At 32.4% G+C, this 12,231-nt stretch overlaps 1 protein-coding gene across 7 annotated transcripts in view; it reads right to left on the reverse strand.

Annotated features, from left to right (window-relative positions):
• The window catches only part of GRIK2 (glutamate ionotropic receptor kainate type subunit 2), a 365,319-nt gene that overhangs the window by 146,231 nt on the left and 206,857 nt on the right, over positions 1–12,231 (reverse strand). For all 7 annotated transcript variants that reach the window (XM_064649882.1, XM_064649881.1, XM_064649884.1 and 4 more), the window contains 2 exons: positions 10,054–10,167; positions 1,872–2,078 (listed from right to left, as the gene is read on the reverse strand). In XM_064649882.1, coding sequence (XP_064505952.1) covers positions 1,872–2,078; positions 10,054–10,167 — 321 coding nt within the window. The remainder of the gene's footprint in view (positions 1–1,871; positions 2,079–10,053; positions 10,168–12,231) is intronic.

Genomic DNA, 12,231 nt, shown 5'->3' on the forward strand with positions numbered 1-12,231 from the left:
ATGGTATTACCTAGCAACCATCAAGTCTAATAGTTAAACAGGCCTATGCATTTATTCATGTATAAAAATGAGCGTGTATAGAGAGGCACAGAGAGTGTAGCTAAATATGTTTGTTTTCTATGTATGCGTACTAGGTATAACACATACACACATTAAAGATAATATAACTGTAATACTCCTACGCATTCTTCTTAAAAGTGTGAAGCCAGGCATAATCAACATCTGTTGCAACACCAATACCAGATTATCATTTACTAAAAAAGCATGAAGAACAACCCTCCGAGTAAATGTGAATATTTTGATTAGCACATGTTCTTCCCATCTGCTAAAATCTTAAAGCAAATTGAAACAAGATTAGGGAATATTTTTTTTCAAGCTATTCATGTAGTATCTGCCATCATTAAGAGGTTCCACTTCAATTAACTATAAAATAGTCTTCTCTTTTTCCTATTTTAAATAACAGTGATGTGCAGAATATGTTTCATCTCAGTCTTTGACCACATGTCTATAGAGAAAATGCTATCAAGTAATTTACCCAAATAAATGCAGAAAGGGATAATGCATAATTTTTAAATTGATTAAAATATTTCTAAGGGACTAAATTCAACTGGCACAACCAAAGAAGAAAGCATACTTTAAAAGACCTGAAGTAATGCCTCCCTTACTCATTTACAGGTAATTGTAATGGTATCTGTCTTGACACTGCTTTGCTCCTTCAGTATATGTGGATATTGTTGTTTTATTGCTTCTATTTTATTGTTAAAATTTCAAGAAAGATTAATATCAAATAATGTCTGTGTTTACAGAATCACAGAATCAACCGGGTTGGAAAAGACCTCTGAGATCATCAAGTCCAACCCATGACTCAACACCACCCTGTCAACTAGACCATGGCACTAAGTGCCACATCCAGTCTCATCTTAAATACCTCCAGGAATGGTAACTCCACCACCTCCCTGCGCAGCCCATTCCAACATCTGATTATTCTCTCTGTAAAGAATTTTCTTTCTAATGTCTAACCTAAACCTCCCCTGGTAGAGCTTAAGACCGTGCCCTCTTGTCCTGCTGCTGGTTGCCTCGGAGAAGAGACTGACCCCCGCCTCGCTCCAACCTCCCCTCAGGTAGCTGTAGAGAGCGATCCTCCTCTCCTCCAAGCTAAACAACCCCAGCTCCCTTGATCACTCCTCACAGGACTTGTGCTTCAGCACCTTCACCAGCTTCGTTGCCTTTCTTTGGACACTCTCTAGCACCTCAGTGTCCTTCCTGAACTGAGGGGCCCAGAACTGGACACAGGACTCAAGGTGCAGCCTAACTAGAGCTGAGTACAGGGGCAGAATCACTTCCCTGGTCCTGCTGGCCACATTATTCCTGATCCAGGCCAGGATGCCATTGGCCTTCTTGGCCACCTGGACACACTGCTGGCTCATGTTCAGCTTCCTGTTGATTAGAACCCCCAGGTCCCTTTCTGCCTGGTCACTCTCCAGCTTCTCTGTCCCCAGTCTGTAACTCTGCATGGGGTTGTTGTGACCAAAGTGCAGGACCCTGTACTTGGTCTTGTTAAACATCATACCATTGGATTCAGCCCATTTATCCAGCCTGTCCAGGTGCCTCTGCAGAGGCATATATCATAGAAGAGCTAAACCAGTTTGGCCAAAACACACACTTCTATACACAAAACAGAGATGTTTCATTTAACAAACAAATTCCACACTGAAGAAATAATGGATATGAACTTACTTGCACTATTTCTTTAAACATCTGCATTTTGAAGACAGTAGTATTCAAATGGCATATTCATAAAAGTTTTACAATCTGTACAGACAGATTTGAAATTTAAATGGATACTGGAAAGCTTCTAAAAGTTAACTTACGTGATCAATTAGTTCACGAACCATTCCATTCCACTGTCCGCTGGCATCTTCTTGGGCTCCATATTTTCCATCCTCCACCAGTCTAATCTCATAGGAAAATCCAAGGATAGTAGACAGCTCCCTGAGGAGGTCAATGCAATAACCTTCAAATCGATCATTTCCATACAAGGGTTTGTCAGACTTCTTGAACATAACATATGGCTCTTCCTGTAAGTATTAAAAAAGCAGAAGGGATAATGAGTGCCCTCACACCTTTCTTCTTGTTTTAGCCTTAAGTGGTACACAGTCATGTGCACAGATGCGTATACAGTTATGATACCATTCCCTGTACAAAGAACTAATAAGAAAAGTACAATCCTTTAGATTTGATTATGTCTGTATAAAGTCTTCATATATCTTCAAAGTGAATTTAGTCAGAAGATTCTCTTTCCCATATTTATTTGAAAAAATTACACTAAACACTGTAGACATACCTTCAAGGAGTTCATATAAGAATTAAATTTAAATGTGCTGCTTAAGAAATTGCACCATACATTAATGTCAAATGTATTGTTTCGATGGACAATGTAGGCTGTTAAAATGCAGAAACAATGTACTTTGGCAAATGAAAAAAAAAATTAAAACTCCAAATATCAGTCAAATATTTTAAGTATTAGATTTTATACTTTATACAAGTATTTTAACTGTTTTTTCATTGTTTTGTTAAGTAAAATATCAAAAGCCTACAGGGGGAGGAAAAATTTAATGAAAGCACCTATTGCACTACTGTCTCAAGTTAAAAGTTGCCATTTACAAGACTGCAGCAAAACCCAAAAAATTAACTCAAAAAGTAAATTTTGTGATACACATTCCATGAAAACTGAATTTAATTTCTTCAAATATTTCTCTTCTTATGTTTAAATTAAAGTACAATATGACTTTTTTTGCATTAAGTGGGCAAACAGAAAGCAAACAAATTAAAATGAATGACAGAACAATCATAATTACGGGAAGAAAATTAACATTTAGCAAAACATAAGATTTCTACATCTGTTTCTCAGTGTAGGATGGCCTTTCTCAAATACAAAGGTGAAGGGAAAAATACAAAAAACAAATGGTAGTTTTCTGTTACAATATGACATGAATATTCAAGTTGTATTTGATAGGTTAAATATGCAACTCGGTCTTTTGTCACCTTTGGGATAGACTTTTTTCATTTTTTACAATGAAAAAAATAAGAACCAAGTAAGGTAATACAAATGGTAGTAGATCCAAGCACTCTATCAAATACAAGTCTCAGTTCATAACCAGAAAAAACTCTCCAGGGCAACTTAGGAAAACTCTTAGTCCTAAATCTCCACATCAGCACTCAGTGGCATTAAAGGCATCTCATTGCATGGGCATCTGGTATCTTTAATAATGATTGTTAACATCTCTGATATAAACCTCTGTCTTGAGGTTTCCCATGATTTGAACATTAACTCTACATAAAACTGAAACTTGAGTATAGAAGATTTTGCCCAAAAAATGCCAAGAAGAATGCAGGGAGAAATCTTGTTCTTAAAAGAAGTGTATTCAGAAGATATTTGCTCCCCTGTTGCCTCTTACACTTTTTTTTTTAAATAAAATAAAACACTGAATCCAGACTCTGCTGAGTCTGATTTTTATATATTTCTATTGATAGGATTACAGTCATATTTATAAAAAGTACATCACTGATCTTCATACAATTAACAAGGAACATAAAATTAATTGTCTGGAGAAACTACTAGGATGATTTGACAGAAATTTTTCAAACAACAGATAAGCAAAAAACTCCAGAATAGCTTTTCTAGGTGTAGTACTGACAAGAACAAAGACCTAACAGAAAACATTAAAGTTGAAAGCCATTTAAATGACAAGGATCATTGAATAATTCTTCAGAAGCAGAGATGGTGTCAGAGCAAAAACAATGCATGAAAATAGTTGTTAATAAACTCAGACAATTGATATGAAATATCTCAAAGAAAGCAACTGTAAGGAAAGCAGTTTCCACAGGTGAAATGAGAATTCCTTAAAAAAGCATGCTACTGGCCAAGCAGAAGGTATGCTAAGACAAAACATATTTTCCATTGTTTTGGATTTGTGCTCAAAACAGTTTTAAAACACAGAGATATTTTCATTACTGCTGAGCAGTGCTTACACAGCTTCAAGGCCTGTTTTGTAGGCATGATGAAATTCCAATGTAGCTTGGAATGCTCACATACACAGATTGTAGACCTTTGTTCTTGGAGTCACTCAGATTTTACAGTCTACACATCCCTCGATCTATGGAATCTTGACAAGATTCTTGAAAACATTTTTGTTTCTACCTTCCATTACAAGCAAATCTGAATTATATGGGGCAGAATTTAAATATATGAGATATCAGGGAGGAAATGTAATTGTCAATTCATGCTTTTGAGCCTCTTTTACTTAATAAGCACAGTGAGATCTTCTTCACTGAGCATTCCAGCTCACTGATACATTCTTGCATATTTTTCTATAAAATCATTTCAGTAATCTTCAGACATTTTACCTTTTATGCTGATGCTTTTTTATACTTTGTTAAAGAAAATCTTGCAACCGTTTCTGGAATTCTTAGCTCTAACTCCATGCTCTTTTATTATTCTTTACTCTGACCAGTTTGGATAAGGGCTACAATAGTATCTGTGCTGCTATTTAATAATTATAATGTTTTGTTATGCATAAAAAGTTTTTGTTAAGAAGTCTGATCAATAAGTTATTAATACTCTCTTAATATTTTTCCAATCCTACATTAAGTCATTTCCTATTGGCAACTGATGCTTTTCTGTGTAGTCTTCTACTGTCCAAAACTTTTTTTCTCTTCAGACCTTTTATTTGCAAAGCAGTTTCTTACTTCAGCTTCATCCCAAGAATGTGTACTAAGTGCCCATCCCATTAAAGTAAAAGAGATATGTCAATGCTTATTTCAAGCAAAAACTCTTGACTCAATAAATCCCAAAATGTGTAAGCATTAAACTGTTGCAACACTTCAGACTGTACTAACCTATTTTTCAGCTGAATTACATCATATTTTTATGATACATGAAAAATATCAAAGACATTATTAGGTCTTACCATAATAGAAAGCAAAACATTCTTTTCTTATGAGGTGTCTTAAATTTTCAAAATACTGTGGGGAAAAACAAACAAAAAATCCAAGCCTAAGAGAGCCAAAAAATACAGAAAGTATTTTCCTAGACTGGTGGCCCTTGGTATTCATAAGTACAAATCCTGAAGTGGAGTTATAAACTGATGCTTGCCACTATGTAAAAGTATATTTTTATTACTAGCATTTTAGTAATAAAAGGGAATTGAAGCACTAGAGAATTAAGAGAAAGTGTTTGGCAGGATGACGTAAACTTGGAATCTGAAGAAAGTAATTCCCAGTCATTATTCAGAGATATAAATCAATGGCCATACAACATTCTGGTTGCATCCAGTCAGGAGAAAAATAGATGTATTGACCTTTTTTTATCAAGTGAAACTTTAACTTGTGCTGATTCCACTCTACACATTCATATACTACAACTCCCTTCAAACCTCATAGCTTTTTCTGATAAGCATTGCATATGTTTGAAATAAAAAAAAGTACTATGGCTAAGCTTCTCTGTGAGTACCTTTCAAGTCTGACGTACACAGACATTATGCTGGATCTCAGGATAAGAGGGATTTTCAATTTATGAGCAACATAATTCATAAAGCAGGCAAGTTTACCTTTTTTGGTGGAAAAGTTCCTGAAACACATTAGTTTGCTTTAAATGTCTGCTACATCTTCAAGAAATCAGTCAGTTTACAGCGTGCACTGGTGACTGAAGACAGAGAAGTGGAATACAGGCAGGAGTAAAAACTAGTTCAGGAAGAAGAGCAGGCAGGGTCTAAATGTTGAAATGGGTATGAGAAGTCTGGGAATGGCATTTAGGTACTGACTAATCATGACAAAAAAAAGATATAAAAAGGCAATAAGAAAAATACCAAAATCAGAAAGTAAGGAATTGTATATTCCTTTAGTTTCTAGAAAAAAACCAAAACTATCACGTGTGATTGACTAAAAATAGAAAAATATCACGTTTACAGTTTTTTGCAAGCTAAAACCAGATTCATCTATTTTGTGACAGTACACAAAATTCAAATAGATTTATGAGAGAGAAATAATTGTTCAGGGCTATAACAACAACAGGAATCAAATATTATTGAATTATTAATATGTCAAAATTTAGGTATTTCTTGAATCATCCCAAAATGATGCAATGGTAATTATGAGGAAATGCCTGCATCAGGTATTTTTCTTCAAAATATACCATAAAAATGAAAACGAAAAAATTCTAAATCTTCAATTCTGTGTAAAGTATGAGTGACCCTTTCTTATAAAGACAAAATGTAAATTTGTTCTTTTAATGTTAACATTTTTTTAATATATATTAATTTAAAATTTGGTTATTGAAAACTCATGCTTTAAATATTAAAAAAAAAAAAGAAAAAGGGAGAGAAATTATGCACAACCCGTTTGAAACAAATAATAAATGAAAGACAGTGTGGGAATATATACATATATTATTTGACTAAATAAAATTGTTTTAAAATCTGTTATAATTATTCCTTCTAATTTATTCCTCATTCAAAGCAATTTTTTCAGGGAAGTACAATAAAAAAATAATTTAACTTTTCAAATGCGAAATAACAAAAAACTACTAGATTTGAGAACACCACATACCTTTCATAACTTTCAATATTTCTTGAAAAAAATAAACTTGACAACTGTGAGCTTTTCAAAGCACTGATGCAAGCAGATACAGAAAAGCACATAAAAGATGTGGGAAAGGGAAGAAGCATTTATTTCAGCCAAACAGGAAAAATGAACCTGTATGATAATATGTACAGGCTGGTAAGCAATTTAGCATGAAAACACCAAACATCATGCACAGACCATTATGAACATGAAAATTTAATTCCAAAAGTAAGAATCTTTCAAAACAAAGGTAGAATATGTACAAGAACAAAAATATTTAGATAATTACAACAAAAATCTAAAAAAAAAAAAAAAAAATCAGAGTTCCGATAGCTTGCATAACAAAGTCTATTTAGGAGAATCAAATGATAATAAATCCTTATTAATGAAGTTGAAAACTTATTTTCTGTTGGATTTTTGTTTTGTTTTGGCTTTTTAAAACATAGAATATTGAGAATGGAGACTTCTAAAGAAATTGCAAAAGAAATTCTAAATTTTCAATGAAGATGGCTTTAAAATAAAATAAAGTAATAGTATGAAAAAGATTGTTATATGCAAAGCTACAGTTGTAAGGTATATAAATAGCATATCTATTATTATTTTTAATTTTTCTCCTCCCCTAAAAAACTGACTATCAATCTATCAGACATGTTCAATCATTACTTGGGGATGTTAGGGGACCAGAACTTAGAAAACAGACATGTTTCTGCACAAAAACTACATGTAAGTAGACGTCTGAGTAATTATGAAGTTCTGAGACCCCCTCAGAACTTGAGCCATTGAATTGCTCATAAACCAAGGAATAACCTTTCATATAATTACCTATAAAATGCGTTATGCAGAATTCAAGGAAAAAAAAAGAGGACATAGTTCTGTCCTTACTTGCAGTAGACGAATTTATGAATCATAGTTTATTTTTTTATTATTTTGCCCATGAATATATTTTCATGTCCAGTAGTCTCAACCATCACTGAAAATGCAGAGCATGCTTACTCGCAGCTGTAAAGATCTTAATGACTACAAAATATAGAAGGAAAAAGATATGGTTCCGAATTTCAGTAACAAAATTAAAAATAAAAGAAAGACTGGGATCTTTAAATGAAAAATGAGCATTAAAACAAACTACAGAGAAAAATAATTAAGACTCCACAGCTGCCAGTAAACTATAGACTATTGTAGGGAATTCTTAAAGTGAAAGAAACCGGCATAGAAATATCACATGAGCAGCTTAAAGGAAAGAATTGCCTTTTTTTGTTGTTTTGTTTGTTTTTTTGGGGGGCGGCAGTTAAGCAATATTTTCCAGGCTAAAAAAGAACAGTAAAGGAAAGTGATGATGAAGAAAATACATTTCTAGGAGCTTTAGCATTTTATTGTTCCCTTGCATTGCTACAAAATGAATATTCAGTAACGTGCTTTCTGTCCAACAGAAAAGTATTTGTTAAGCACAAAAAAATAGAGCTACGAAATTAAGCTAGTACATATGCTTTCTGCACCAGAAATGTTTTTGGTTCCTCTTACTATTCTGAGTACAGCTCTTACAATATGTAGCACCTATTCTGAGTACCAGTCTTCATAGCTGAAAAGAGTTGTTGCAATTACGAAAACTTTTACTGAACAATAACTGCAGTTTTAAAGGCAGCTACAAATGAGCAACTCATAACAACAATTTAAAGCCGTCATATTTCTTTTATTTATTCTATTATTTAGATACATGTGAAGAGGACAGATACTTAAAAAATACTACAGATACTACTAACCAAAAGCAGCTGGTCTCTTAAATCTCAGCAATCTACTTTTATGAGCTTTACCAGGCCAAACTCGGTGTTCACTGGCAGCACTGCTCGTTACATTTGTGCAGTTTACCTTCTCCCAAGCTAGCTATTTCAAACAAAATCATGCAAGCTCAAGTATCACTATGCAAAAGCAATATGATACATAGAGTGTATTAACTCAAACTTCTTCAATAGATAGATATTAAAACCAAAACAAACTTGAAACATCCTAAGTTTTTGAGTGTTTCTTATGTAATCTTGCAGGGATTGATCCTTGTCCCAGTATTGCTATCACTGATCTGGAATCAAGTATACAGTGATTGCTATTGAGGTGTGCAGAAGGTACAAAGGCTGGTTGATTACTGAGTAATAAAGGGAACAGGTCACTGGCAGAGATAGGACAATATTCTGTAAAACAGTAATTCTAGGAGCATTTAGGATAAATGTGAAGCACTTATATATCAGTGAACAGCATCAAGAAAAGTCCTGGGCAGGTTATGTGGATACAATGTAACAGCAGTATGTGTAATTAATAGTGTAAGAGAAAATTGTGGTAAAACTGCACTGGTTGTAGCATAACAGGAACTTATGTTTGAAAGTGAGATAGTTGTATTCCAATTTATATATTTTTCAATTAGTGGAATAAATGGAACAAAGTATTTCAGAAGATTTTCTATAATTTCTATTATTTGTAAAGACACCTTAAAAGCAATGAAAAAGTTTCCCACTGGATGAAATTATCAACTTATCTTACATAAAAAGTTAAAAACCAACTGACATTTGTATCTATGTACCTATAAAAAATTAATTCTAGATTGAAACGTCAAAATGTATGTTGGTAAGTGAAACCTTCTTAACAAAATATGCAACTGTTGGGAAGTGAATTTTTTTTTTTTTATATCTGCAAATTCACGATAATGGTGGCAGCAGACTAAAAAAGCAGACACAATTCTGGAGAGTTTTTCATTTGTGTTGAAATTAAAATTACTATTTCAAAATTATTGTGTGGAAATTAGTAAATACATTTTTACATAAAAAATATATGTAATTATAAGTAAAAGATACTTTCACTACTGTGAATTTGCTAACAATGGAAATGAAAAAGAAATTACTTAAAATGTTTCTTCTGGTCTAGTCCAAATGATAGCTCAACTAAATTTCTGGATGATTAAAAATTTCAACTCAATAATCAAGCAATAACAACGTTAAATAAATGTTAAATATTTTGTACTTTCTTTTGAGAATATCATAGTGTTAGAACAGTAAAAAAAAGCAATAAATAAAAAGCTGGGTAGTATTGTTAAGTTAACAGACAAAACACGTTTTTAAACAAATACCTTTTGTCTTCTCATATGTTGCTGAACTAAATAGATTTGTAAAGAACTAAACATTTTAGTCAATAATAAGAAAAGTGAAATTACTAATCATTAATGTAACTCTAAAATTGGTATAACTTACTCTCAGATGAGAGTAAATATCCATGCATAGATTAACTGGAGGTCATTCATATCACAGTAACTCATATTACAGACTCATACTACAGTAACTCATACTACAGTAACTCATACGACAGACTTCATTACTATTGCAATTAGTATATCATATTCTATTAGCTTTTCTTCACAATTGTATTTCTGGAAAAGCAAATATAATTACTTACCAAGATGGTAGTAACAATTAAAGAGCGATTGGACAGGGAATCTGTGATGTTTGCTGGTTTTCCTTTCTGATTCTCTGTCATGTTAAGGCCACTCAATGGATCCCAAGTTCCAACCTGTAAATCAGTAAATTACTGTGTAAATTGCCAATTAGTTACATATCAGCATCTAGAAAAGAACACTGTAAGGAAAAACAAATTGCTACAGGGAAAGAAATGATTGCTAATATTTATTATTAAACTCTACTCCATTTTTCTCTGTCACTGAATTTAAAGTCTGCTTATTTAAAATATGATTACCAATACCTCAAATTATGTTTCGTGAAGTGTGACATTAAGTGTAAGAATGACATATAGAATATCTAAAGCTACTTTGAACACTTAATTTTCCATTTAATTTTCATTCCTCAAGATAAATCACATCTGAAAATAGCTTAACAGGCAGAAATTCATTTGCAGTGCAGAAAGCATTGTCTCTACAAAGGGATTTACTCTTTTTCTTGATCAGAGAGAACAGCAGGACAAAAACATGTTTTTTGGAAAATATAATGATGAAGGTTAGTGCAATAACTTAATTTACTTACAGATAAATCTTCAGTACATAAGTATTTTGACATTTTATACATTGAAATAAAGTCAATAGGATTTTTATCTAAGTAAGAACATCCAGGGTTATGCTTTAAGATTCAGGTCAGAGACAGACTCACATACTAAGTAATAAATAATGATTACATAATTTATCTGCAATTTCATCACTACACAGTTAAAATGATCAAGCAGTAAATATAACTATACATTTTAGAAATCAGAATGTTTGCATTACTCCATTGTCTAAAAAGCCATACAAATGGTTTTATTTTGTTTTTAGACAGGATTTTAAACTTCACTTCAAATACTATACAATACCCATAATAGAAGATAAAGATATTTTAAAACTAAATCTTGACAAAAAATAAAAATTTATGTGATGTTTGATTGTGAATATATATATGTATGTATAGATGTATATATAAAAACACACAATTTTTTTTGTAATCTTTCAAAGTGACTCCCGAGAAACTGTTCATATACTTTTAAGTGATTTGTTGCCATAGGAGCGTAAAGTAAATTTAGAATGCAAAGTTGTGAGGGTTAAATGAAAAGAGTTCTATTTCTAAAACTGAGACTGACCCTGAATCAGCAGGTGCTGTAATAGAGAAAAGATAAATTTACTCTCTCTTTTTACAATTTTCTGTTCTATGGAAATCAATATTTTATCTTTCTTCTTTGCTTAACACTCAGTTCCAAGAGGTCAATCTTTGAACTTGGCCATTCAGTACCTCATAAATTGATGAAAGAAGATAATGCAATGTGTGTCTCAGAAATACAATTGGAAAATAACATCTAACTCATCATTTTAAAGTATTGAAATCGAGCCTTAGTACCAAAAAAACTCTCCTTCATTTACTGTTTTAATATCATTTTAATTGGTGAATTAAAAGGTTTTTTAGGAAACCCAAAATGTTCAGCCTTATTGAACAATGTCCAAACTAGAGTAGAATAACAAGAAATGACAAAGACTGGAACTTGAGCCTGCCCCTGCATAATTGAAGCTGGACTAATGTCCTCTATGAGATATAACTTCAGGTACACGAGTAGCACAAAAGTTTCCTGGGAAACATCATCAATTTATATGATCAATTTCAAATCCAAAGTTCATTAAATCACGTGCTTTATTCAAGCTCGTATTCACATTCAAATTTAACTTGACAAAGGCTAAAACACTGCTAATTAAAATACTTCCTCTCCTACTTTTTAACAAAAGAATAATATCAACTGTTAGAATTTGGATTTTATCTAACTACATCCATGCAGATTTATAAGAACTATCAACAGTATAACTTCAAAAACAAACTTCTGTCTTGATAAATTGATGCATTATTTTTCTGAATTAGATTAACCGTATGTTTATTGCTGCTTTTGTGAATCAAAAATCTAAGAAATGGAACAAAATCAGATGTTCAAAATTAGGCATTTTTTGGTTTATCTTTATTGATGAGCTCAAACTCAACAATTTACACCACAGATTCTGATATGTCACTGATATGTATAGCTCCCAAATCACACACACATTTTCAAAGCTGCTCCTTATAAAAAAAACTGTGCATGAATAGTGCAACAAATTAATTATTTTCTATTTGT

The sequence above is a fragment of the Pseudopipra pipra genome, chromosome 3 (genome assembly GCF_036250125.1).
Source record: "Pseudopipra pipra isolate bDixPip1 chromosome 3, bDixPip1.hap1, whole genome shotgun sequence".
NCBI lineage: Eukaryota > Metazoa > Chordata > Aves > Passeriformes > Pipridae > Pseudopipra > Pseudopipra pipra.